Here is a 25,140-nt window from a genome sequence, read left to right as displayed (position 1 = left end):
CACTGAACAACATCCTGTAAACAGGATCCTCTACACTGATCAAGCCAAACATGCTAATCCAGCCTGTGTTTTTCATTATTAAGGTCCCTAACAAGTGATGGTTTTACCATGCAGAACTAGAAAACATTATAATAAAGATTTAATTTTTACTTCACCAGGATTTCCTTCCTAACCATTAAAGAGGTGTATCAGATGCTGAGTGCTTGGAGTTGATTTTTCTAAAGCATGCTCAAGAAATTCTCCTGGTAATTTAGAAGACCAGATTTATTCGTCTTCCTGGTTGCAAAAGCAGCTCTCAAAACAAGGGAAAAAACAAGCTCTCAAACATACAAGTAATGCAGGAACATCTATTCAAATCCAATGACAGCCTGAAGTAATTGCTCCGAGTGCCTCTTGCATGCACAGGGAGTTTTCCATCTCCCTAAAGTTGGATGACAGCCTGCCAGCAATGCCTTTCTGACTGCTAGTCACAAACTGGTGGTCAGAAATGCTAAAAACCACAATGCAGATGTAATCATTTCTCATGAGGGCACAATGCAGTCAGCTATCAGGAGTTTCCTTCTAAAGAAGGGGAACCCAACCCTTCCAGCACCACTGACATCCCTGTTCCATGCCAAATGCTTTCTCCTGTATCACGGATAAAAACCCATAAGGTGTTGCCCATCTTTTTCTGACCTCAAAGCTGTTGGTACAGCACAGCCAATACAATCATTGCCAAGTACAAGCAAAACACAGAATGTTTGTATTTTAAAGATAAATTACATATAAAACATGAGATTTTAAACTTCAGTGTGAAGAGAGTCACCATCTCACTGCAGTCTTCCTTGTAAAATATGATGGATGATGTAGAACACACAAGGACTAGCATTAGCCAACATTTTAGCATTTTTTCCTAAGAGATGGCTGTACAAGCTAGGCAAATTAAACTTATGCCCAGGCTGCACAAATGCAGGTAGTGAAGCCAGTGATCATCTCACTATAGAGCTAATTCTGAGTAGATTTTTGTTCTATGTAATGATTTTTACTGTCTGTCACTTCACAGCCCAACTGGCCAATTCCAGGTGTACCCATTTAAGGAATACATGATCTTTTAAGGAATACATGATCTCCTGTGAAATGAAGGAACACAGATCCTCATGCTAACAGTTTAATATCTCAGCCATCTCCATCAAAGGCTCTTGTGCAAATCTTGTGTAGTTCAGTGTCACAGAAAACCATCATGACTCCCCCTTTAGGGAAGGAAATAGAAAAGTCCATAAAGCTTATGAAAGCCTTATGAGAGTTCCCATCTAATTCAGGGATGGTGGCAAGAGAGCTGGGAGCAGCTTCCAGGTGGAAACAGGTCATACTCACCTGTCACAGACATTTTCTGAAAAATCCTTTTGCCAGGATCTTTTCTCCTGAGAAGCTGGGAAGCTTCAGCTTCTCCATGTTTTGCTGCTTTGGAATGTGATTTGGAGAATTGTTTACCCACCATGTGAATTGTTTTTGCTTGATGACCAATGACAGCCAGCTGTGTTGAGGCTGTAAGCAGTCACAAGATTTTATTATTCATTCCTTTCTTTTCTAGCCTGATGTCTCCTTTCTTTAGTATAGTTTTAGTATATAATTTTCTTTTAATATAATATATATAATAAAATAATAAATCAGCCTTCTGAAACATGGAGTTAAGATTCTCATCTCTTCCCTCATCCTGGGGACCCTCAGACACCACCACACTTACCCAGCCTCACAAATGAGTAAAAATAGAGCCAGAAAAGGCAGAGGATGGGAGCTGCCAGGGCCTGATTGACAGCTGCAAAGTGCATCTTCTTCTCCAGCTTGGCAGGGAGATAGGCATAGTAGAGGTTGTGACGGTCCACCATGTGCTTCAGGAGGATGTAGATCAAACCTGGCAGGGGAAACAGCAGAGCCAAGCAGAGGCTGTTGGAGGTTTGATAAAAAGCAGCAACTGTGAAGGGATCTGCACTAACCAAGTGAGTGGATCAGCCCAGACATGAAGGGGGTACAGCTGCAGGACAGCACCTGCTCCTAAAGCTTAGGAGCTGAGCTTGTTGTGTCTCCATCCCTCCCCTCTCCTCACACTTCTCTGTCTCTGTGGTGCCTCTTGTGCCCTCAGGGAGAGCCCAGAGCTCCTTCCAGGCGCTGCCACATGAGGCCAGGCCAGTAGGGAAGACTTCCCAGCTCCCCTTGCACTGCTGCTGGTAAGGAAGGCATGACAGTGGCTCAACATCTCCCTCTCAGCCCTCACCAGATTGATGACTGCATTTCAAGTCAGCTATTCCTTATCCAAACAAACAGCAACTGCTGTGGCAGCTATGAATTGCAGCAGCTCTGGGATGCAGTGGCACATTCAGATATTTACAACTGCACACAAAATGGAATGTAAGTAAATATCAATTACATTGTTACAGAAAAATTGGCCACATTCTCCCAATAATAAGGTTGTTGATTAAACCAGTTCTGAACAATATCTAATTTAGATAATTATCTTGTATCTAGCTCTGTAAAGTTTCGGATTAGAAAATGAAAATACCAACTATATAAAATCATTTAGTACTACTTATGTCTGATCTAAACCCCTAACTACCAAAGCCAGTACACTCAAATTTGAGAAATAAAATAAACATCTAATATACATTAAATGTATTTTCAACTTCTAAAGGCAGTACAGGAGCTAAGTAATACATCATCTTTTTCACTGTTCTTCCACAAGAAGGGAAGGAAACCTGGATCCAAGTCCTAAGGATTATAAGCATTTGAATGGGAATAAGAACACAGAGCTGAGCCTTCCAAACTTCCCACATGCCCCATGTCACTCCCACAGTGCCCACTGGAAAACTCACCAAAAGGGACAATGATGGGACACGTGATGCTGTAGGCCATGATGACAGTGAACACACACAGCATCCAGGCATACATTGCTCCAAATTCATATTCAAATGCCTGTTGCTAGGAACAAAAACAAAACACCCAAAACTCTCAAGTCATCCATCAATGTGTCAGGAGTTAAGAATAGATTCCCTAAAGCAACAATTCACCTTATCTTATTCGTTCTGAGAGATCAGTTATTTCCCTAAGAGGCAGAAATGATATAATTAGAGGAAGTATTTTGTGTTTTTATTACCTGGACATACAGAAAAGATGTTGTTTCTTTCTTAGCCTTAAAGTAATTTCTCAGAGAATCTGCATCTACAAGAAGCATCTCCTTAAAATCACAAGGCAGAAAATAATTGTGCCAGACTCAGAACCTTCACCTTACTGTGGTAGCTACATACAGGCTTAAGTTCCCATTGTAACACCTGGAATTTCAAGTTCTAGGATGACACTTCACCTGGAAGTGAAATTCCACCTCTTAAAATGGAATATAGGCAAAAATATATATTTTGCTAGGTTCAGTTTAAAGCAAGTTGTACACACCTGATGGCTGACAGAAGAAACTAACTCTGGGCAGTTTTAAACAAAAAATCCCCCTGAAGTTCAGACTATAAGATAAAATCAAAACTATTCTATAAAATCCAAATCATAAAACTCTCTCTTAGAGCTATGAAGAGATTGATACCTGAAACTCAGAGCCTGGATTTTGATTTTTGACCATCTCTGACTGGAATAAATCCCTCCCTGCTATCTGTGCTGTGAATGAAGGGAATATGAACCTGCCGCGGACAAGCGAAACAAAGGCTAAAAAAAAACAAAAAACAAGTCAGGAGATGATAGTTAATGGTATGAAGGATGGGTGCTGCCACTGTTTCTGACTAGGATCAACCACTGAAATGCCTCCTGCTCAGGAGGGGCTCCAGTACCTGTTTGATGTTTTTCCTCTCTGCTGTGGACTTGGCCATGATCATGCGAATGGTGTAGAGGATGAGCCCCGGCAGGCGCAGCAGCTCCATCCCATTGCCCACGAAGGCTGAGGCAATCACATAGTTCACAAAGAAGGCTCCCTGGTCAGGCAGGAAAACACATCTGCCAGGAAACACACCAGACACTGGCTGGGAGGAAGGCAAGCAAACACTGGAGGTGTACAATGTATCCCTATTGCCTTTGGAAATCTCTTATGGTAAGGACAAGCACTATGTAGGTTAGGAAGTGGCCAGCAGAACTTGTGATAACCTTGCTGTAAAAGAACACTGCACAATGCACACTACACACCACAAATGCAGCCAGGGGAGGATGTAAGAGCCTGGCTGAGTTGCAGTTCAGATGAGGAATAATCTGCTCACAAAAAGATGCAGCAGCCTGATGGGTGGCTGAGAGCAGACAAGAGCATCATCTGATGTCTGCAACAGCTACCTGACACAAGATGAGAAGACTGCAATAGAATAATTATCTCTCCTAATTTAGTAACTCCTAATTGTCTTCCTGTTACCAATTTTGAAAATGCATTTGGAAATCTATATCCTAATAATTGCATTCTATTCTTTCCCTCCAGGCACAGGAACTTAAAATAACCAACATCTGCAAATTTGCAATGTATTGTGTGTAAAAACATATATTTTTCAGAAAGAGAACTGCTGCAGCTCTTTGGTCTCACTGTAATCCTTGAGAAGATCCCTTGTCAAAGATATACAATAATCCTCATCCAATTCCAATATCTTATCATCCTTTCTGTGAAGAAATTTTTTCTAATGTCCAATCTTATTGTCTCCTCCCCTTATTCAGAAGCTCAACATCGTCCCAAAGTAGCAACCCTGAGCAAATTTTAATAAACACTAACCAACGACATTAAACAGCAAAAAAAAAAAAAATAAAATCTTAAGTCCTAGGTATTTCTTTACAAAGGAATAGCAAAGAGAGAAAATTATTTACTGATACTGATACTTACTCCAGCCTAACTGCAGAATCAGAGGATTCTCTGTCAAAGAGCCAGCGGAAAAAAAAATCCAGACTGAAAGAAAGAAGGTGAATGTAATTCAGTCTCCCACACCTCAGTTCTGTTTAAAAAGGCTTCTCTTTTTGAGCAGCTTAAGTCAAGATAGTATAGAAAGAATTTAGTATAGCATAGAAAGAATTTAAGCAAGTAATCTAAACACTACTTCAGCTTTATCACAGTTAATGATAGCTAGAAATAAGAAAAAAAGGTATAAAATTAAACAGAACAAAAATATCTGCCTCATAGTAAAGTTTTATTATTAATTTTTAGATAGGACAAATACATGTCATCCAGGGAAACAGACAAAAACTGTAAAGGTGGGAAAAAAAGGACTACTCCAACTGAAGTATAAGACTCAGTCAGGAAACTTGGCTCTCAGCTATAATGGTGAGTATGGGAAATTTTAAATTAGCCATTGATCTTACAAGGTCTTAAATCTCTTTATTAAAAGAAAAGCCAGGCTTTGGAAACTTTTAAGGGCTCAGGATCCCAGATGTAAGATGAATATTGAAACCTAGTGTGCAATGATAACATAACCACATACACTGAGGGAGTGGGGGTACATTGGCTATACTCCACAACTAGAAAAGAAAAGTAAGATGTCTCATTATAAAAGCACTCAGCCAAAATCTCATTAAACTATAATTCTTTACCTGGTCAGACCAAGGGAAGGCAGAATCAATACCATGAAGATCAAAAATATGTAGACTTTATGCATCATTATTCTGTTCTCTGCAGATCTATCAACATAAAAGGTCACTGAGTGAGAAACTCATACAAAAAGCTGCCATATATGAAGGATCTTTCCTGGACAATGCCAGACTTGTCAGACTCCCAGCTTCCCCTACCATATCACATTGCTACCAGATAAAAACCAAACATCTCTGAGATATTCACCAATATGGACCAAGCAGAATTTCAGTACCTTCTTGGGCAACAAAAATCTTGCTGAATGCTAATCCAGCAAGATTTTTTTTTTTTTTTGTATAAAAGTGTTGCAAGTGGTTTTACTTTGTATAAAAACAAGCAATGACTACAATGTACAAGCACAGCTGGTCTCTCACCCAAAGACACCTTGGAAAGAAACTGCTCTTCCAAGTGCCATGCCAGGAGGGATTAAGCAGTTCAGAAAAAGGCACCACTGCCAAGAAACCAGACACTTAGACAAGCTCCCTGTCAGGTGTCAAGTCTTGGGGAACAACATGACACTACAAATGCTATACCCCCACTACAGCAGCAGGAACATGGATCCAGTGACAGCTTGTTGCCAGAAAAGTGGAGCTCTGTGAACACTTCAGACTCCTAGAGGGGGGATCTGATAGGGCTTTAAAACCACAGGGGTTTTATTATAGGAACACTTGGGCCCTGTGAGAGCCATCAGTGTAACTGAAATCAGACCTGTGATCTCTAGTGACTTCAGAAAATTATTTTAACTGGTGGAGAAGGGCACAAAGTTCACGTGCGCAGCACAGCTACCAAAACAAAGATGAGGAAAAGCATACAATTATGACAAATAAACAATAGACTCTAGAAATGGTGCCTTAGAAAAGCATTGTGTAAAAATTCAAAAGCAAAACCACCAGATTTACCTTAGAATATAAAAACAATGATTACAAGCTTTATGGATACAGACTGAGTTGAGTTGAGGTTGAAGTGCCATGCTTTTATCTGTGTGTAGGTAAACAGGACATCAATTCTGGTACTCTAAAGCAAGCTGTGCTGAGTTCTCCAAGTCAGCAGTTCATTATTGGGCTTGACATCTCTGGGTTGCCCCAGCTCAGAGTGAAAACCTTGCACCAACACATCTGCTGGGCCTTTGGCCCTAAATCTTTTCAGATCACCACTGATGTCCAACAGATCTGAGCTGTGAACCAGGACTTGCATCCAGGCAATTTTGTCATGCCAAACAACAAAAAGATGCACGCCCTTTTTATAAGTTGTCAGCCTGGAGGGGATCCAAGCCACATGGCCAATCTTCCCAGAGAGCAAGTTAATGATGGGATTTGAGGCACTTGCCATGCTCCTGTTGAAGCTACACCTCCTGAGCCTGCTCTTACAATATTTTTTTCTGATTAAACACAAAGAGGAGTGAGGTGGGGAACAGGGGAAAGCATAAGCAAATCATGTGGTCATATTAGATTTGTTGTGTGAATTACACATTACCCAAACCCTGAAGTGTGGTCATAACACTAGAAAGAGACAAGAACAGGAAATGTCTTGCTAGGAGAGCTCTGCAGATCTGAGAGCTCTGTGAAAGATCAGCACTTCATTTATCTCAGTAGTTCAGCTGATAAGGTAAAAACAGAGGAAAAAATTGCTTACTTTGTCCAGTGAGATTCCAGCAAAGTTGAGTAATAGACAATTGTTGGTAACAAAGCTGAGAAGGACCAGAGCAAGAGTGTTGGGAAAAACTGACTGATGACAGGATTCTAGAGGGGGAGGAAATAAGAATTAGCATTAAAAACACTTAAATGCAGTCATGGTAGAACAGAGATGCTAATATTTTGCTTTTTGTAAATTATAACAGGATGAAGTGAAAAAAATTATATTCAGATAATCTTAAATTGAGTAATGAGTGCTTAGCACTGGCATGCAAGCCAAAAAACCCAAGAGAGATTTAGAATTAAATTCCATGAGAGTGCAGTCTCACAAGTAGTTTTTACGTAGCTTACACTAGCTTGGGGAAATATTTCAAAAGAAGAGCTTGCAAGTTGCTTTACTGCAAGCAAACTAGGATCAGATATATATGTCATCTTGCTTTGAATCCTATAAGCAAAATTAAAAAAAAATTACCTCAGTTAAAAATCTTATCACAAAAATCAAAATACAAGTTGGATTTGAAATTCCATTTTTTGCAAAGATTTTTGATTACAACATTTAAAATTATTTAAGTTTGGACTGCAAATTTTTACCACAAATACATAAACATGTTATAATAATATAAAACCTCAGATAAAAATTACTTCAGACTATTATCCAGGAACAAAAGAGGGCTAAACACCTGATTATGAACTTATGGTTTTAATCAGCAGCTACACAAAACAGTCCTGAGAATTTCAACTGAAGCTGTAAGGCAGGAATTTCAACTGAAGGTAAAACAATGAAACCCTATCAATTTACCAAAATTTTAGTCTGATTCACAGCTATATCCAAACATATGGCAATACTTACATTAAGGTAGTGAATAGGTTTAGTGACATTGAACTTGTCCATGGTTGAGATGATTATGGAAGGAGTGGTAAGAAAAAACAGCACAATAAAAAGAAGCAAATTAATGCAAGCCCATCTAAACCACCATTTAAATCCACGCACTGAAAGATTTTTCCTGGAGAAAGAAATAAAAATAAAAAGGGCATTAAAACAAGCAGCAAGCATTTGCTGTTAAGAAAAGATATATATAATATCTGTCAAATAACAGGTGGCACTGCTTTTTCTAAACTGAGCTTTCAAAGTTATATAACAAAGCACCACACAAGTTCCAGTTGCTGTTAGAAATAAAGAGAACTGTGCAAATTCTCTTGAATGATACCATAAATTGTGCCTGCAGAAGAACATATCTAATATTTCATTACACAAACACAATATCTAATCTAGGTAAGGTTTGGGATGAAACACTTGTTCTGTAATACAGAAGTGCTAAAAAGAAATGGACACAGAATTTCTTCAGGAATACCTATCAGAGGCAGAATCTACCAAAAAATTGTGGTTTGAAATAAAATTTCAAATAATACATATCAGAGGCAGAATCTACCAAAAAATTGTGGTTTGAAATAAAATTTCAAATTTGCAAACACTGCATCTCTTCTTGCCATATTAAAACAGCAACTGTAGATTTTAAACAAGTAAAGTTCTTAAATGTTATTTGAGATGGTTGCCAAAAGGACTGGAATGATTTGAGCACCAGGCAAAGTCAAATATTCAGAACAAACAAAGCAGGGATACAGAGGTTCAGTGACATCCCTGATTATGACAAGTCTTCTTGGCACATCCCTGGGTCCCTCTTCTTCAAGGTGAAGGGAAGAAAAGGAAAAGAACAGGAAGAAGACAGAGCAGAGTTTACAGAATGGACCAAGTTACACTCATCACATGGGAACTCAAAAATATATACATATTTTGAGGATACCCAGCACTAAAACCAAGTTGCTTCCCTCAGATCTTAACAGTAGATGTGCACTAGCCTCAAAAAAAGCAAATACTGAGGGACAGATATAAACAGGATTGGGTTTTTTTAAATTTTGGGGTGGAAAAACTCTAGTCCATTACCCCAATAATATCCAAAGACCCCAAAGTCAATGAAGAACACCAGCAATGAAAATAAAGATGCAGATCAGCCACATTCCAACACCACAAAGTTTTAGTTTAGGGTTAAAAAAACCCACACTCATCCCTGTTTGTCCTGTGCCCATTCTAATTCTACATTCTCACCAACAAATGGATGTAAGAGAGGAATCTTACCAACAAATATTCTCAGGGTAAGGAGCATATGTAACCTCCCAGCTGGATACACACAGCTCCCTGCTGTAGGGTGATGGCTGGGGCTCTCCTTTACACTTAATGCTCTGACATTTGCAGGCATTGAAGTCCTTAAGGATGCTGTAAGGAAGAAGAGGAAGATTTTTCCATTTTTTACACTTGAAAATGCTAAATATGTAATGAGAAAGTCTGGGAATAGTGATAAAGGATTTTGGTTTTTTTTATTTATTTTAATAACCTGTGATCAAAATAGAGCTTATACAACACTGTAATATATTATGCATTGATGACCATTATTTAAACAGTTGCTACCACAGGCCTGAGATCTGTTTTGTTAGAAATAAAAAGCAGTCTTGGTTTAAACTGTTTACTGCTTCTACCAACATGAACAACAGCAATGAGTCATATTAAAAAAAAATTTAAAAAATCAAAGCCTGAGAGCATTGGAAAAAATAAAAGACAGACAGTTTTCTAAACAAATCTTTACATAATACAGCTGTCTTCAAATCAAAGTAGACTAATGAAATGAGCCTGCAGACTAATCTTTTACACTAGTATCAAAACCAGCCAATTTTGCCTTGAGTACCAATTCTCAGAAGAATTTTTAGCATGCTAGTATCCTCACAATTTAAAATATTAGCCTCTTTCACCCACTTCTAAAATAATCACAGTGCTTAATTCTATCTTCCAATATTATGAGTTGACTGACACTCAAAATTTAAAAAAAAATTTAAACATGCCCAGAATAAATGCTATCAAAGATCTCTCAAAGGACAGCAGTAGAAGGGTGAGGAACACATTCAGAAACTATTTTATTGCAGCAGCATAGAAACAATATATATATTATATTTAGATGGGGTGATTCCAAAAATGTGTGAACATGCTTTTTTCTCAGTTGTGGTTTTAACATAGACAGAGAACCACACACAAGAACACCAAACTAACAAACACAACCCTCAACCCCCCAGACCTTTTCCTTACCAGAATTCAAGCAGTGATATCAGATTGCCAGCATCTTGCAGCAGCAAGTATTTAAGACAGTTGATTATTCTTTGGTAGTTTATTGTTAAAAATACATTCAGAGCAAGTTTTAGCCATCATTAAAAAGCTTCTACAACCACCTGAGCCCCCAGAACCTCACTTTTGGTGTCCTGTTTCTCTCATCCTATTTCAGGGCTCTGCAGAGCAGAGCATCCTAAGGGCACCAAGTAACTTTCTAATTTGATGAGAGCCGCAGCTTCACACATAATTTAATCTATTTTCCCAGAGAATGGAGTCCACCAGATTAATTCCAAGCTAAACAAACAAAAATATTTTCAGGTCTTGATGGCTGAACTCAGAGATGCCTGCAGTGCAGCTCAGAACACTTGTTCAAGGAGGGAGTAGCACATCAAAATTGTACAACACATCAGTAGCTAGAGAAGGAACTTCAGTGCTTATTTCTTCTTTCATTTTCACATCTCCAAATGCTATTTCATTACAAATTTAATAGAGGAGGCAGATTTCATCACACAATCACTACTCAATGAAAGAATAGCAAGCAAAACTTTCTCTGATATACCAAATCCTTGCAAGAAATTCTACATCCTGGACTTCCTTGAAAAACAGCCTCAAAAACTGCCTCTCTAACATGACTTGAAGGCCAAAAGAATGGAGGCAATTTAAACTACATAGGCTAAGAACAGAAAAAAAGCATGATGTGTTATGTTGCAATACAAATATTATCCTGCTTTCCTTTACCCATTTTATGTTAGCAAAAGATGTTTACAAAATGCCAACAGAACATGGGAGGCTACACATATTTTTCTCTGCAAATGACTGAATAAAAGCACAAAACAACTTCTGCTATTAGGTCTAAACACATATATATAACAACAGGTAAGAGATTTACAGAATTTGTGTATCTCTCAGCTGTGGCCAGGTCCCTCACTGAGCCTACCCTGCTGAGATGATTTAACTGGCAGTGTAATTTGTACCCACTCTGATAATTTGGTAATTGGACCATTTGCACAGTAGGAAATGGAGTTGTCACTAACTCATATTCAAGAACCAATTAGTCTGGCCTCCTAAAAACCTACCCTGATGGACTGGATCCCACACAGAAGAGAAAGGCTCTTTAGCCCATTAAATGTCCCAAGCCTTTGAGTCCTTTAGGTAATTTCTTCATTCAAAGCATAGAGGCTAAAATACATTTATGGAAAAACTTACCAGAAAGCAAAGCAGAGCAAATCCACAGAATGGTGAAAAAGAAGAAAGGAAGAACCAACATAAGCAAACAAGGGACATAAACAAGAGATCATTTGTATTATTTTACTGAAAAGAGAGCAAACAAGACAATGGACAAAACTTACTAGGTTGCCATGGATTTCTCTTGAAATGTTACAAAGGCCATTCCCAGTGGGTTATTATGAACAGCTTGTTCCTCTTTTGAATATTCTTCCTCAAGTTCATTTCTAACTTTGGTGTAATAATCTACAGCATCTTCCTGTGGGGAAATTGATGGCTGTTAGATGCAATGTACCAGATGGCCAATATCCTCAATAACACACAGCTTACACAAACCATGGCCACCCTTCCTCAGGCCACTCCCACAAATTACAAATCATGCCACAAGGCAAAGACAACAGGAAGATTTTCTTCTGCTTCAGTTTGTGCACTAAGATTACATTTCAAAATTTCAGGGAATTCCTTTTCTATGCAGTACAAGAACATGGCAGATAAGCTATGAATGAATAAAGAATTTTCTGTAGGTCAATGAAACACGACACAAACACTATTTTCTACTCCTCTAATAACCTACTTAGCTATAACTAGAGAAGAGCAGAATCTCTTACCCTTTCACATCCTCTCATTTCACAGCAGCAGAATTGACCACATGGCTTAGGGTTGATTTGGACTCTCTTGCCATACTTCTGATGCAGGTGTTCATAGTAGATCAGGCTTTTTTCTGCCTGTTTTCTGCACAAAAAGAAATACATCCATAACATTTTGCAAGAGAACAATATCAACATCAAACTTAAAAAGATTATAATCCCCGAGAGGAAAAAATTGTGCCAAGGACTGATAGCAAATTAATTAGTCACCAAAGATATTTGCATGCACTTTATTTTGGTTACTTATAAAATTATTTGCAAGTTTGTATAATCATTATACAGCCTACATGTAGTGAAGTTCTAGGACTACTCACTACTTGTAGTGAGGGTCCAGGAAAAATAACAACCCAATTTTATTTTTGAGAGCCCAGAAGACAACACTTGTCTCTCCTGTGATCAGCACCTCTGGCCAAAGAAGCAGGGTTAACAGTTATTAATTCAATAGTTCAGTTTTTCATTTTGCCTGTCTATAAATAACTAAGTACAGACATACATAAATAATCAGCAAGTCAAAACTTAATTTAGGCAACACACAACCTATCACACCAACAAGAGATGGGCTGAGCCCCATAAACCCCTTTAAAACACAGCTGAATCTAACTGAAGTCCAGAACTTGAAGAGCAGAATCCACCTTTAGGATACACCAGGTCAGTACTGCTGGTGCATGTTGATTAAGCCTAGCAAAACATTCAAAGAATTATGCTAAATTTGTGTAGGTTACAAAAACAAGTACCTTTTTTTGAAAAGGTTGATAAGCTTGGCTACATCATAACACAGCTGGACCTCCAGCACAGTGCAGGTTGGGTAGGCATCCCTGAAAGGAAGCAGCACATGAGAACCATAAGAACAGAAAGTAGAGTGAAGAAACTCTTTCAAGAGCAGCACTGGTATCTAACTGACAACTCATCACTCATTTCATTTCTGAATGAGGTATCAGAGAGCACAGACTTCCACAGACAGCCATTGGAAGTCACTCAATATGAGATGCACAGCTTTATTCCAAGTAAAAGTTGTGTGGGGGCATGACTGGAAAGTGTGGATACACAGACACTTGCTTAAATTCTGATTTAAATATCAGTTAACTATTGATTGAAATATAATCTTTTCTGAATTTTAAACAGTGCAAAATTTTTAAAAATTATCTGCTTGGGCAGGGAAAACTATCAGGACAATTTTACATCTCCCATTCCTAAACAAAGATGGAAAGAAACTTTTTACAAGGGCATGTAGTGACAGCATAAGGGAGAATGAATTCAAACAAAAAGAAAATAGGTTTAGATTAGATATTAGGAGGAACTTCACTGTGAGAGCAGTGAGGCCCTGGAACAGAGAAGTTGTGGATGCCCCATACCTGGAAGTGTTCAGAGTCATGTTGGATGGGGTTCTGAGCAACCTGGTCTAGTGGAAGGTGTCCCTATCCATGGCAGGGAATTGGAACTTGATGATTTTTAAGGTCTCTTCCAAGCCAAACCATTCCATGACTCCAATGTTATCACTCAAGTGTGGGACTTACCTGAAATGGTTTTGCACGATCTCTTCCCTGGCATTTTTTGGAAGACCAGTTATGAACAAAGTGCACTTAACCTGGGAGAGAAAATGTAATTACATTTTTATATACAATCAAAATTACATTTTGATAAAACACATTACAAAAGAGAAAACAAGAATATAAAGAAGGCCAAGACACAGCACAGTTAGCTGTGCAGTAGAGCAGGAAAAAAGGTAGGTAATTCTGATTTTGGTGGGAGCTCATCTATTTAAGACAGCACCTTCTACACTGGTAATAAGTTACAGCAAAATTTCACAAATCCCTCCCCAACCCCCTTCTCTCCATTTGTTTTCACAATTCACTCAGTAGAGCATTGCTTTCAGTCAATTCCTTCACTTTTATGTCACATTCTAACATGCAGGAGGCACCTTAGCAATTTTCTTTTTTAGCATTATCCATTGGCAAATACACTTTTTTCACTCCAATACAGACACTTACTATGTTTTCTTCTTTATATGTGACATACTTCATGTGATGTCTCATGAAGACAACAGTCAGAATCAGGTAAACAACAGCAAAAACTGTGTGCAGCCAAAGCAGATTATTGCTGTCAGACAAAACAGAAAGATGAGAAACAGGAAGAACCAATTGTCCAGCTGATACAAGCAGCCATCAGAATGACAATGAGATCAAAACCTCCCACTGAACACAAAATAAGGAAAAAAGCTGGTAGTCAGTCACACCTATGCAGATGCCTTGGACAGCCAACAGGATTATTTGCTTCTCATAAAATTCTATGGGGCATGGAGCTAAAAAGAAAACAGATGCTCTATGACATGGACATATTTAGGCAGTGTTTGGCTTTTACTTTCTCATTCAGATGACATATGTGACATATGATGCTATTTGCCAAAATGTTTGTTAGTTACTTTATTATTTACTGTGCTGAGTGCATAATTAAACTCTCCTTGAACACAATCCTTACTCAAATTGAAAACAGCCTCACACAGGGAGGAAATTCTGCTCTTCTGATAACTCCTTCTTCAAAGCTTGCAGAAGTTCTGTTCTGTGAACAGCTCTTCAGTTTTGTGAAGAGCATTAATAATTGCAATTAAACTAAAATACAGGAACCTATTTTACAGATTTAAAAAATCCCCATTAGTTACTTGGTTTCATAACATGGTTAAACAAAACAGAAATTCTACTGGCCATAGTACCAGGGATGGATGTGGCTTGATCAAGAATAAATCAGAAGATTTGTGCAGCGTTGTACTTCAACTATTTCACAGACTTTTTAAAACACATTGAAGTAATTTTAATTGTAATCTCAGATGGGAGAGATATGCACACACATAAATCTAATGTAAGGGAATTTAAATAATCCCAGCTGCAGATTCCTTCTGAAGCATGGTTTCCTTTAATGAGGAAACTTCTGAAAAGAATATCCCTGGGTGTGCAGTCATTAGCCAAGAGAAACACATGGTGTAAGAAGTGAGAGCTGACAGACCAGAAGCCCACTCTCAGGATTTCTTATCAGCACTGCAAGTGCACAGCCTGAAGCAGAACATATCCCAGTTTCAGCTGACAGACAGGGATTAAGTTATTCCAACCCCATGAGCCATGCTGCAATATCAATTCTTGTGTTTAGAGACCATGGAGGAAACAGACATCAACATAGGGGGACTCTGCAAGACTCACCTGGTTTGTAAATTTACTATAGTTGTTCTTCCAAAACTATAGGGATCTTTATCTAAGAAGAACAAGAACAAGTAGGAAAATTAATTGGTGCAACACTTACTGTCAGAAAGTCATCTTTTATTCTATTTTTTTAAAAAGTTGATATATTTCTTTTTAATGCTGAGCAAGTTCATTGATAAAATAACTTAGAATCATAATCAATGCTGGTTTACTCTGTCCTGTGCTTTAAAGTTGGAAAAGACACCCCTAGATTATACCACATTCAAGTTCAAGAAAAACAGTAGAGTGTTTTGAAAATCTATACATTAGATCTTTGAAGCAGTTCTCTTTCTCCCCCAATCTCCCTTCATGTCCATTAACAATACTGCTTAGAGATTGAACATATTTCCTTCACGTTTTTCTTTCATCTTAACTGATTTCTTATCTCAGGCTTTTAAGGTGCATTAATTCAGTGTTGACAAAACAGTGCTGACAACCTTGGTAAGGTCAAAAATGAGTTTACATGACATTATTTCAATAGACTGCCAAGCATTAAAAACTTATAATGCAAGTGAGGGAAAACTGAGCAAATGATCACAAAGGAAAAGGAATTTAGTGTATCTAGAAAGCCAAACAATCCTTCCAGCCCAGACTGTTAAACCACATTGCAAGTTAAGTCATCATAACTGAAAATGCACAAATCAGCTTACAGTGGAAGAGGAGGAAGAAGGAGAGAGATACTAAAGTTTGGTTCCTGCTGTATTTCCTAGACTCACAAAGGTTAATGCAGAAAAACAGAAGCTATATTGCCCTGCTTTAATAAAAACTCATTTTAATATAACAAGAGAATTGCCAAGAAAGAGCTCATAAAAGGGAGGTCAGAGATGGAAGTGCCAAAGGTAAACAATACAAAAAGGAAAAGCTACAATGTGTCCTATTACAGACAAGAGCTGTGTCACAAGGCTCTTAAAAACCATGAGCAACACTTGAAACATGATCTTGAGGAGACTGATACAAGGCCAGGTGTGAATTGGGATTCTAAGGGCTCATAGTCAAAAATAGAAGAATGTATGAACAGGGCTTAACAGAGATCTCACTGAAAGAACTCAGGTTTTCCACCAGCAAACTGAATGGCAGACTAGAGGACATTGGAGGTGCCTCACTGGAAGACAAAATGAGAACTAGACTGCAAGAAATATGAAATGAAATGTATCTAGTCAGCATTGACAAAGTCTCTGCAAGATTTGTCCAATTTTGAGACAAAAAGCAAGGCGTAAAGAAACAACAGCAGACAGTGTAGCTAGAGTAAAACAAAAATTCAAGGCATGGCTGATGATTTTATGATCAGCCAAATGGAAAACATTTCTCATTAGAGACCAAATTAACTGTTTAAGAGAAAGAGGAAAAAGCAGATAAAAAAATGTTTATCATTCTCAAGCAGCTACAAGGATTTTGTAAAGAGGAAAAGAATAATCTATTATCTCCAGTGACAGAGGAAAAAAATTATTTTAAATTAATTGAAACGAAAGAGGTTCAGACTGGATACTAGAAAAAGATTTCTCAGCTGTGAAGATGTTTTCCATTGACTATCACCACCAATAAAAACCATAATGATCAACCCCAGTTAAGAGGGCATGGGTAAAGTTAATCCTGGCTTGAGACTTTTTAAGTCTTGTCATCCAAGTCTTATCTGCAATCTTGTTTCTGACAACTGTTGAAAGAGCCCCCTACAACCACACAAATTCCACATCAGACTGAGGGGGTGTGCTGGGCTTGTGTGGCCAGGTTTAGGGAACAGGGGGGTTACAGGGGTGGATTCTCTGAGAAGCTGCCAGAAGCTTCCCCAATGTCCAAAAGAGCCAATTCCAGCCAGCTCCAGGACAGACCCACTGCTGGCTGAGGCCAAGCCAACTAGGAATGATAGTAACACCTCCATGTTAACATGAAAAATGTTCCTGTACAGATCTAACTGCAGGCAGAGAAGAGCCGAGTGAGAATGTGTGAGAGGAACAACTCTGCAGACACCAAGGTCAGTGCAGAAGGAAGGACAGGAGGTGCTTCAGGCACCAGAGCTGAGATTTCCCTGGTGAAGAACCATGGAGATGCAGAGATCCACCTGCAGCCCATGGAGAAGACCCACACTGCAGAGACCTCTGGACCCATGGAGAGAGGAACCCATGTGGAGCAGCTTTCCTGGTGGGACTTGTGACCCTGTGGGGGACTGCACCCTGTAGAAGAGTGACTTATGGTGCAGCAGTTTGTGAAGATGGCATCCAGCCAGGGTCAACCCACTAGAGTGGTTAAAACACCACCTTATAAACTTAACCAAAAAAAAAAAAAATCCTAAAGAGTTTTTACAATTATATAAAATAAAGAACTGTTCTAAGAACACAAAAGAATAAATCCTTACCAAGCAGATCACCTGAGAGGTTGACAGGCAGTATCACACACACAGACAAAATGCTGATGGCAATCAGCAGGCAGATGATGTGGCGCTGGAAGGCGAGGTAATGGATGGCATCTTCCCCACACCTCTCGTGAATCTCATCATCACTGCAGCAGCCAGAAAAACACATGGTCAGATTAAGTAATCTTCTTGGGAGTGGTTTATGAACACACATTAAATCCTGAGTCTACTCAGTGACAACCCCATTCCCATCAATCCCTACTGGCTTTCAAAATGGCTGTGTTCTTTCACGTGGAAATTCAGGTTCCAAAAGTGTGTTTTCCTTGTGCAATGCCACTACACAAAACTTAACACTAGGGAATTTAAAATTGAAACAGTAATCTGAAAAGCAAATATGAATCCAAATTCTTTTGGACTAGAAGAAGACAAAGTCTTTAGCTGTGACTTCCTGCTTCATGCCAGTCACAAGCCTAGCTCTCCAAATTTAAGATCAGTGACAGTATCCAGTCATCTCCATAAAGGCCCCATGGGAGGCAAATTACAAGAGAACCACTTCACTCTTACGACACCCAGCTAACAGGAGATAGAAAAGGCTTTGGAATGAACTCTCACCATCTCTCCACTGCCAGCAGATTAGATCATCAGAATAGGAGAACTTAGAAAAGGAAGGAACTGCACTAGCAAAAATGGTGGCTTAACCCCCACCCCTTTCATATTTCAATATATCCAAACTAGAAATTGATTTTTAAAGTCATGATCTACTAAGCCCCAAGAGACATAAAGAACACACATCACATGTCTAACATTCAGTTTCTGGGAAACACTGGGATGGACTTTCCCTAGTTAGCCAGTTCCAGCCCCAACCAAGCCACCAGTTCTCCACAGAAACCCCTGCAGGGAAATCCCACTGCCTGCCTGGGGCCCTGCTGGCTTCAAACAGGGGAACACCCACGAGATACTCTTTGAAGAGTAAAATCCTAGAGTGTAATTATTAGCTCTGAATCCATATAAATGCTGTATATTCACTCAGATTCACACACTGTCCCAAGACTGGGAAGTCCCTGGGCTTCTAGCAGGACAACTGTATCCTGAAAAAGTATTCCCTTGTTTTCACTTCATTTTTCCAACCAACCAGAGGCACCTGTATCAGTGCTTGTATTAAAACTCTATCTACTCAAATGGGAAAATAACCCCCAACATTTTGGAATGGAAACCACTTTTCTAAATTAAAAAAGATCAAAGCAAACCACAGCTCACTATATCTGTTTCACATACTTACTGCATCCGAAAAGCAGCTGTAATCCAAGAACAAAACCCCTATAAATAAAATAAAATTTGAAAAAATAAGTTTTTAGGAGCTGACATACAAAAAATAGAGTCTAATCCATCCAATTAAGATAAGTCTTTCTATTAAGACAATATCTTAGCTAAAAAGCTGGTAGCTTGTTGCTCTGAAATACAAGGGACTAATACAAGTTAATCAGTGAAATGATTGTTAAAAACACTGCTGTGATTACATTAAAAGAAAGGCTTCTCATATAGGTTTACAAATCCCCCAATGAAACTGGATAGCAGAATTCACATCTCACTGAGCATCCCACAATGATTCAAGAAAACCCCTTCTCTCTCAAAAGGGCTCCTCTTTCAAGTGAACATTGTTCAACTAAATAGACACATGTTATTCCACAGCTAAAGCTGCTTTATGGCTTTAAAAAGATGGAGTAAAGTACACAAATAGCAGAGCAATCCTGATCAACCACTAGTATGCTTTTGATGCTCACACAAATAATTAATTGCAAGGCTAGATATTAAGTTGATGCATGTACATATAAAATGTTGAAAACTTAAGATGCCACCACTGGACAACTGTTGCATGGCTCATTCTAAAGTTGCAATACAAAATTATAGGGGTGTAGCAATTCAACAACTTCAGAAAAACCATGGAGGGAGCCAGTTATTGGCCAAAATATTACCCTCCACTTCAAACCATTTTGATTATTGAGAGTGCATAACATTATTATTACCTCACACTTGCATCCAGTTTTCTCAACACTGTGAGGAAAACAATGTACTGTGAAGAGCAACTAGGTATTATTTGCAATGTGAACTCAATGTAACTTTTTGAACTGTCATCCCAGTACAAAATATCTGCTAGTCTTTTTTTCACTCTCCCCTCCCCCTTTGAAACACTAACATATAGTCCCTCTCTAAATTAAAAAAAAAAAACAAAACAAAACAAAAAAACACAAAAAACCAAAAAAAAAAAAAAAAACCAAAACAAAACAAAACAAAAAAAAACTAATACCAAAAAAAGCCCAACAAAATAACAAATCAGACTTCGAAACAATGACACAAGATACTGGTTTTATGATATGGTAATAGTTGGTCAGGAAACAGAGATTATGCATGGTTCTGTAAAAACACAGTTAAAAATTCATTATTAATTATTGCATAGAGATGAACTTCCAGTTTAATGATGGTTCATTGAACTGGATGGAATGGCAAACTCCAGCAGATTCCATTCAGAAAGCATTATCAGAACTTTAGAATATTTACCTTATCATATTCAAGATCTTCAGGTACTGATGATGATGTTGACAGCCGGTTGTATCTTGATTCACTAAAACACAAGAAATGATGCATTTAAGTAGCTTTAACAACAAATGATGGAGCTTTACAGAATTATTTCAACTTTAACAATTCTGAATGTAGTACAAACACACTCTTTCACTTGTGAAAGCTGTGGTTTTCACCCTGTAGCACATGGCTGATTATAGAACTTGTGTGTGTCTCCTGCTGAACAGAGAGGACACTCGAGCTCCTGACATGAGAGCACAACTGAGCTTGAAAGAAAATAACATTTTATGAGGATATTAAAGCCACAGTGATGTCACAGAATGCAACACAGGTTTGGGAACCTAGCCAGGATCAGATTTGCAAACTGGCTTCATGTGTGGATATTCCTCACTAGAAGAAATAACTTCTTTTCCCTCCATTTTTCTTCCTTTATGGTACAGCCATTACTCACAATTTATCTTCACAACTAAATCCCTGCAAAGCCACCTCCTCACACAAACAGTCCCGTAGTAAGGCTAGAAACATTTAGAAACTCTGTAGCCCTCAAAAGTAGCAGAGTGCCTGTTTTCAGTTTGTTGCTAAAAAGAAATGTTGCAATGGTAATTACAGGAGGACACCTGTCAGATTCCTGGGTGTCTGTAATTTTGGCCGGCAGACTCAGCTCACAGTCCAGCAGGACAAAAACAGAGGCTCCTGGGTGTCTGACTGCTCCAGCCTGTTGGTCCCAAGCCTCCACAGCACCTTCATGACAGCTGCCTCAACCAGCTGGATTAAAGCCTGCTCAGTTATTGCTCATTCTATTTTACATCATCTATCTTTCACAACTGTCCATAGATTACACCTAAAACCAGGGCTTGAGCTCTTTCCAGTAGCTCAGTTGTGAATTTACCACAATTTGATTGCACCAGGAAGAGGCTTGCTGTTAAAGTTTCCCCACTTCACACACAGTTTGAATTTTAAACATCCAAACATATCATCCTACATTAAAAAAAAAAATCAAATGCTCATTTGAAATATTACTACAAATCAGTGAAGAATTTCAGAAACCTGCAAAAGTCAGTTTTTCTTTTTGAACCCTTGGGAGATTTTGTGGCACAGGCTGTGCAAGGAGCTCTGGAAATACACTGGGCTTGAGCCAAGATAAACAGAATGGTTCATATCCCTCTGTACAGAAGCACACTGCAAACATCAATGTGCAGCATGTCAGCAGACAAGCAGCCTCTTTCCTTCTCTCCACTTCCTTAACTCAGCTGTAGGATGAAATCCATGGCAATGGAAACACAGAATTATGGCTGAAACCACGGACAGTAACTCTGAGGGGGATGAATTCGCACAAAGCAGTGTGAGGGCATTTTTAACAAACATGTGCAGGTGATTACAAGCATATTTAATTGATATAAATGAACCTAATATAAGCCACACTTACTGTATTTTCCTCCCCAAATGATTCAACAAGTCAGTCTGATTACATATCTTATTTACCTTTCAACTTCTGACACCAGAGCAACACGACCATAGTCCCAGAATCTCTTTCTTATTATGGAAAACAGTAATATTAAAATCTAGAAAATAAAAAAGGAGATATTAAAATATTTCTTTTTCCCATTTCAAAATAATCATTCTTAGGTGTGTAAGAACTGACCAAAAATGCAGTCCTAGCTCCTAAATCAATTATAATTTATCAATCAATTATCATTTATATATCAAACAATTATCAACCAATTCAGTGGTGGCCATGCTACAGAGCAACCTATCTCTGATCTCTGCAATGTATTTTTATCTGTCCCCTATATTTTCCCTTTTTGAAAGAGGCAGAGAAAACAAGAAAAAAGCTCCATCGCTGAGTATTTCATAGCTTCATTTTTTTTTTTTAATAAGTTCCTCTACAAAAAGCAATGAAGTGACAGGGCCTGTTTTCTATGCATATGTAGCACACACCCTCACTTTCTGGTTCCTCCTGCATCCCATGGAATTCCTTATTCTGAACAACCTGTTTGGCTGGAAAGTGGTGAGAGTGATATAATTTACTGGGATCAAATACTGGCCAGATTATCTCTGTGTCAAGATTACGCAGCTCCATTTCCACATTTCACAATTAATATAACCTTCTTATGAAAGCCTTCCTCCTAACAGGGAGGATTAATTTAGGTTTTCCTCCTTCACCTGGTCATTAAACTTGGTGCAAGCAGGAATGTTCTCCAGATTCTTCACAACTCTGGTTGAAATTGGCTGTAGTATTCTACAGTTATTAGGCAGGACTGCCAGATAAAAATGGGAAGAGAATGAAATATATAAACCTCACTTCCTTTGGAAACCAACCTAGAAATAACACATCAGAAACCCATCAACTGACAGTTACTAAAAGGATGTGCAGTAAAAATGTCATGAAAATAAGAATACAGGAGCTGATAGATAATTTTCAGTACTTGATACTTGAAGAAAAGAGGAGTCTTCTGCACTGCACCCAACTCTCTACCTAACCCTGCTTGAGTGCAGAGTTCAACAGCAAGGAACTCAAAAGCAGACTCAGTGTCTTAAAACTGAGCCACAGCTTTAAAAAAAAAAAAAAAAGGCAAACATTTCAAATGAATCTTATTAAATGCCACTGGTGACACAGAGCTGTAAATACTGTACATCCTCAGAAAATGGATTTATGGCAGCATACACCAAATCAACAGCAAAAATGTCACTAAATAACTTTGAGGAATATCCTCTACATTCCTGTAAAAGAACCAGCTCAGAGCACAGCTACTTTACAGTTTCTTTACAGCAGATTTCTAGAACTCAAAAACTGCTATCCTTTTTGTCTATTTTATTACCACAGATCCTCTTCTCAGGTTAATTTGCAGGTCTGCAGCCCTTTTCCTGGTGGCTGAAGACCACCTAGACCAAGCTTACAAAAATAACCACAAGTTTTAGTGCAGTTTCAGGCCTGTCCTGGAGCCCTCAGACATCAACTAATCATATTCCACTTCTTCTCAGGACTGAACTGGTCAGTACATTATTTCATCTACAGCTTCAGAAAATCTAATTTTAAAAAGCTGGTTTTTCAAAAGGCAACCCAGTGTGGAAAAACTTCACAACTGAGTTATTAATGGTGTTCCCTTCCTGAAAATGTACTCAGTACTTAAACCCAAATGTTCTTGCAGTTAAGATAAAACATGAAAAATTGAGCTGCAAGCACAAAATTCACTGCCCCCACAAACAGATGCTGTAAAACTGCACTCTCCCTACATCTACACATCCAACATTCAGTGGCACCACCATCCCATCTGTATGCAAGCATTTATCAACACTTGAAAAGCACTTTGATGTTCCCAGGATGGTCTCAACTCATTTCTTATTCTGAACATTCTCAGAAACCAAATTCCAACCCAATAAATAAGGGTATTCAGAGAACAATCTCAATTTAAGAAGGTCAGAAGTACTTTCAGTAAAAGAAATAGAAAACTGGGCTTACAAAAAAGAAGGTTACATCAAGCAGCAGGACAGTTGGGATTCCACCAAAGGTTACTCCCTGGAGCACTGTGCTGCCCTGGGCAGTGCTGTAGCAGTAAGTCTCATTTGTTCTGTTGAAAGGATCACTGCTGTTCCCAAAGATGCCTAGATGAGAATGTCCAAAACCCAGAAAATAGAAAGGGTTCATTTTTTCTATCCCTTTAAAAGACAAAAAAAAAAAAAAAAAAAAAAAAAAAAAAAAAAAAAAAAGAAGAAAGAGTGAAACCAACTTGTGAAAAGCCTGGTTGGTACTTGAGAGATATACTAATATTATAAGCATAAAAAGTGGAGGAAGATGCAACCAGAAAACTGCTTTGGGAAAGAAGGTGCCTTTGGCAATCTCTTCCTTTCACATGTGAAATGTTTTGCAGTAACTGGCAGGTTCAGCTACCAGCAGTGCCTAGACAAGAATTCCAGACATCTAGGGAACCACATTCTCTACAGAGATCTGAGGAAATCTGCAGAAGATCCCTCTCAAAAAAAACCTTCCCTGTCATTCAATCCATAACATCTAACTGCATATTCCATCCAGCCTGGAGTGTGATTCTAGGAATCACACAGGGTATTACATATTCCAATAACAGCAGTTTGAAAGTTTTGCTCCGAGTTGATGAGCAAGTGTGAATGCAGCAGCTCGTGAACTTTGTATTTAAATGTCAAAGCCTTGAGATCATTAACAAATTCTAACCACTAATTCCACAGAAAAGAGCCACTACACAAATACACATCTTTCTTTCTGTTCTTGGAATATTGGGTGATTTTCCTTTTTCAAAATAATTCAACTGAAAGGCCAGCACAGCTGGCCAGTTATTGCATGTCACAAACAAGGAAGAACAAAGAGTATTTCTCAGAGAACAGACATCTGCCTCATTTTAGTCAACTGACCTGATCAGATACCGTAGTACCATACAAGAATGCACGAGATTTGTCTATTGATACAAAGTTCTTTTTATCAGTGCAGGCAATTGCTCATGTATTTTGGGGCTTTCCACTGCAAACATTTCCTTTCTTGGATCTTATTTACTTGCTGATTCCCAAGTATTGCTTCATGCAGAACACACTTCTGACTGATAAATTCACAGGAAAACCACTCCCCGAAAAAACTCAATCCTTCAAAAGCAAATATTCTAGGTCCTCATCACACAGGTCCAGGGACTTTACTTTCGGGATGTTTCGCCCTCTAACAGGAATGGACGTGTCTCTGACGAGATGCTGAAAACGAAACAAACGACAAAAAATACAAATAACTAAATATTCTCGTTTTAAACAGCG

At 38.5% G+C, this 25,140-nt stretch overlaps 1 protein-coding gene across 1 annotated transcript in view; it reads right to left on the bottom strand.

Annotated features, from left to right (window-relative positions):
* Positions 1-25,140, bottom strand: part of TMEM63A (transmembrane protein 63A) — a 29,830-nt gene extending 4,690 nt beyond the window's left edge. Inside the window, exons 1-20 of the mRNA XM_058020324.1 lie at positions 24,754-25,140; positions 23,831-24,027; positions 21,853-21,932; positions 20,350-20,413; positions 19,073-19,110; positions 17,797-17,939; positions 15,408-15,459; positions 14,208-14,316; positions 13,734-13,804; positions 12,954-13,034; positions 12,181-12,304; positions 11,698-11,831; positions 9,329-9,466; positions 8,045-8,198; positions 7,196-7,302; positions 5,527-5,613; positions 4,826-4,888; positions 3,804-3,966; positions 2,847-2,952; positions 1,724-1,891 (exon numbers count right to left, since the gene is read on the bottom strand). Of these exons, the coding sequence (XP_057876307.1) occupies positions 1,724-1,891; positions 2,847-2,952; positions 3,804-3,966; positions 4,826-4,888; positions 5,527-5,613; positions 7,196-7,302; positions 8,045-8,198; positions 9,329-9,466; positions 11,698-11,831; positions 12,181-12,304; positions 12,954-13,034; positions 13,734-13,804; positions 14,208-14,316; positions 15,408-15,459; positions 17,797-17,939; positions 19,073-19,110; positions 20,350-20,413; positions 21,853-21,932; positions 23,831-24,016 (2,068 nt within the window). The 5' untranslated portion in view covers positions 24,017-24,027; positions 24,754-25,140. The remainder of the gene's footprint in view (positions 1-1,723; positions 1,892-2,846; positions 2,953-3,803; positions 3,967-4,825; positions 4,889-5,526; positions 5,614-7,195; positions 7,303-8,044; positions 8,199-9,328; positions 9,467-11,697; positions 11,832-12,180; positions 12,305-12,953; positions 13,035-13,733; positions 13,805-14,207; positions 14,317-15,407; positions 15,460-17,796; positions 17,940-19,072; positions 19,111-20,349; positions 20,414-21,852; positions 21,933-23,830; positions 24,028-24,753) is intronic.

Source organism: Melospiza georgiana, chromosome 3, assembly GCF_028018845.1.
Source record: "Melospiza georgiana isolate bMelGeo1 chromosome 3, bMelGeo1.pri, whole genome shotgun sequence".
Lineage (NCBI taxonomy): Eukaryota > Metazoa > Chordata > Aves > Passeriformes > Passerellidae > Melospiza > Melospiza georgiana.
Note: the sequence above shows the minus strand (reverse complement) of the source record. Positions and strands in the feature narration are given on the sequence as shown.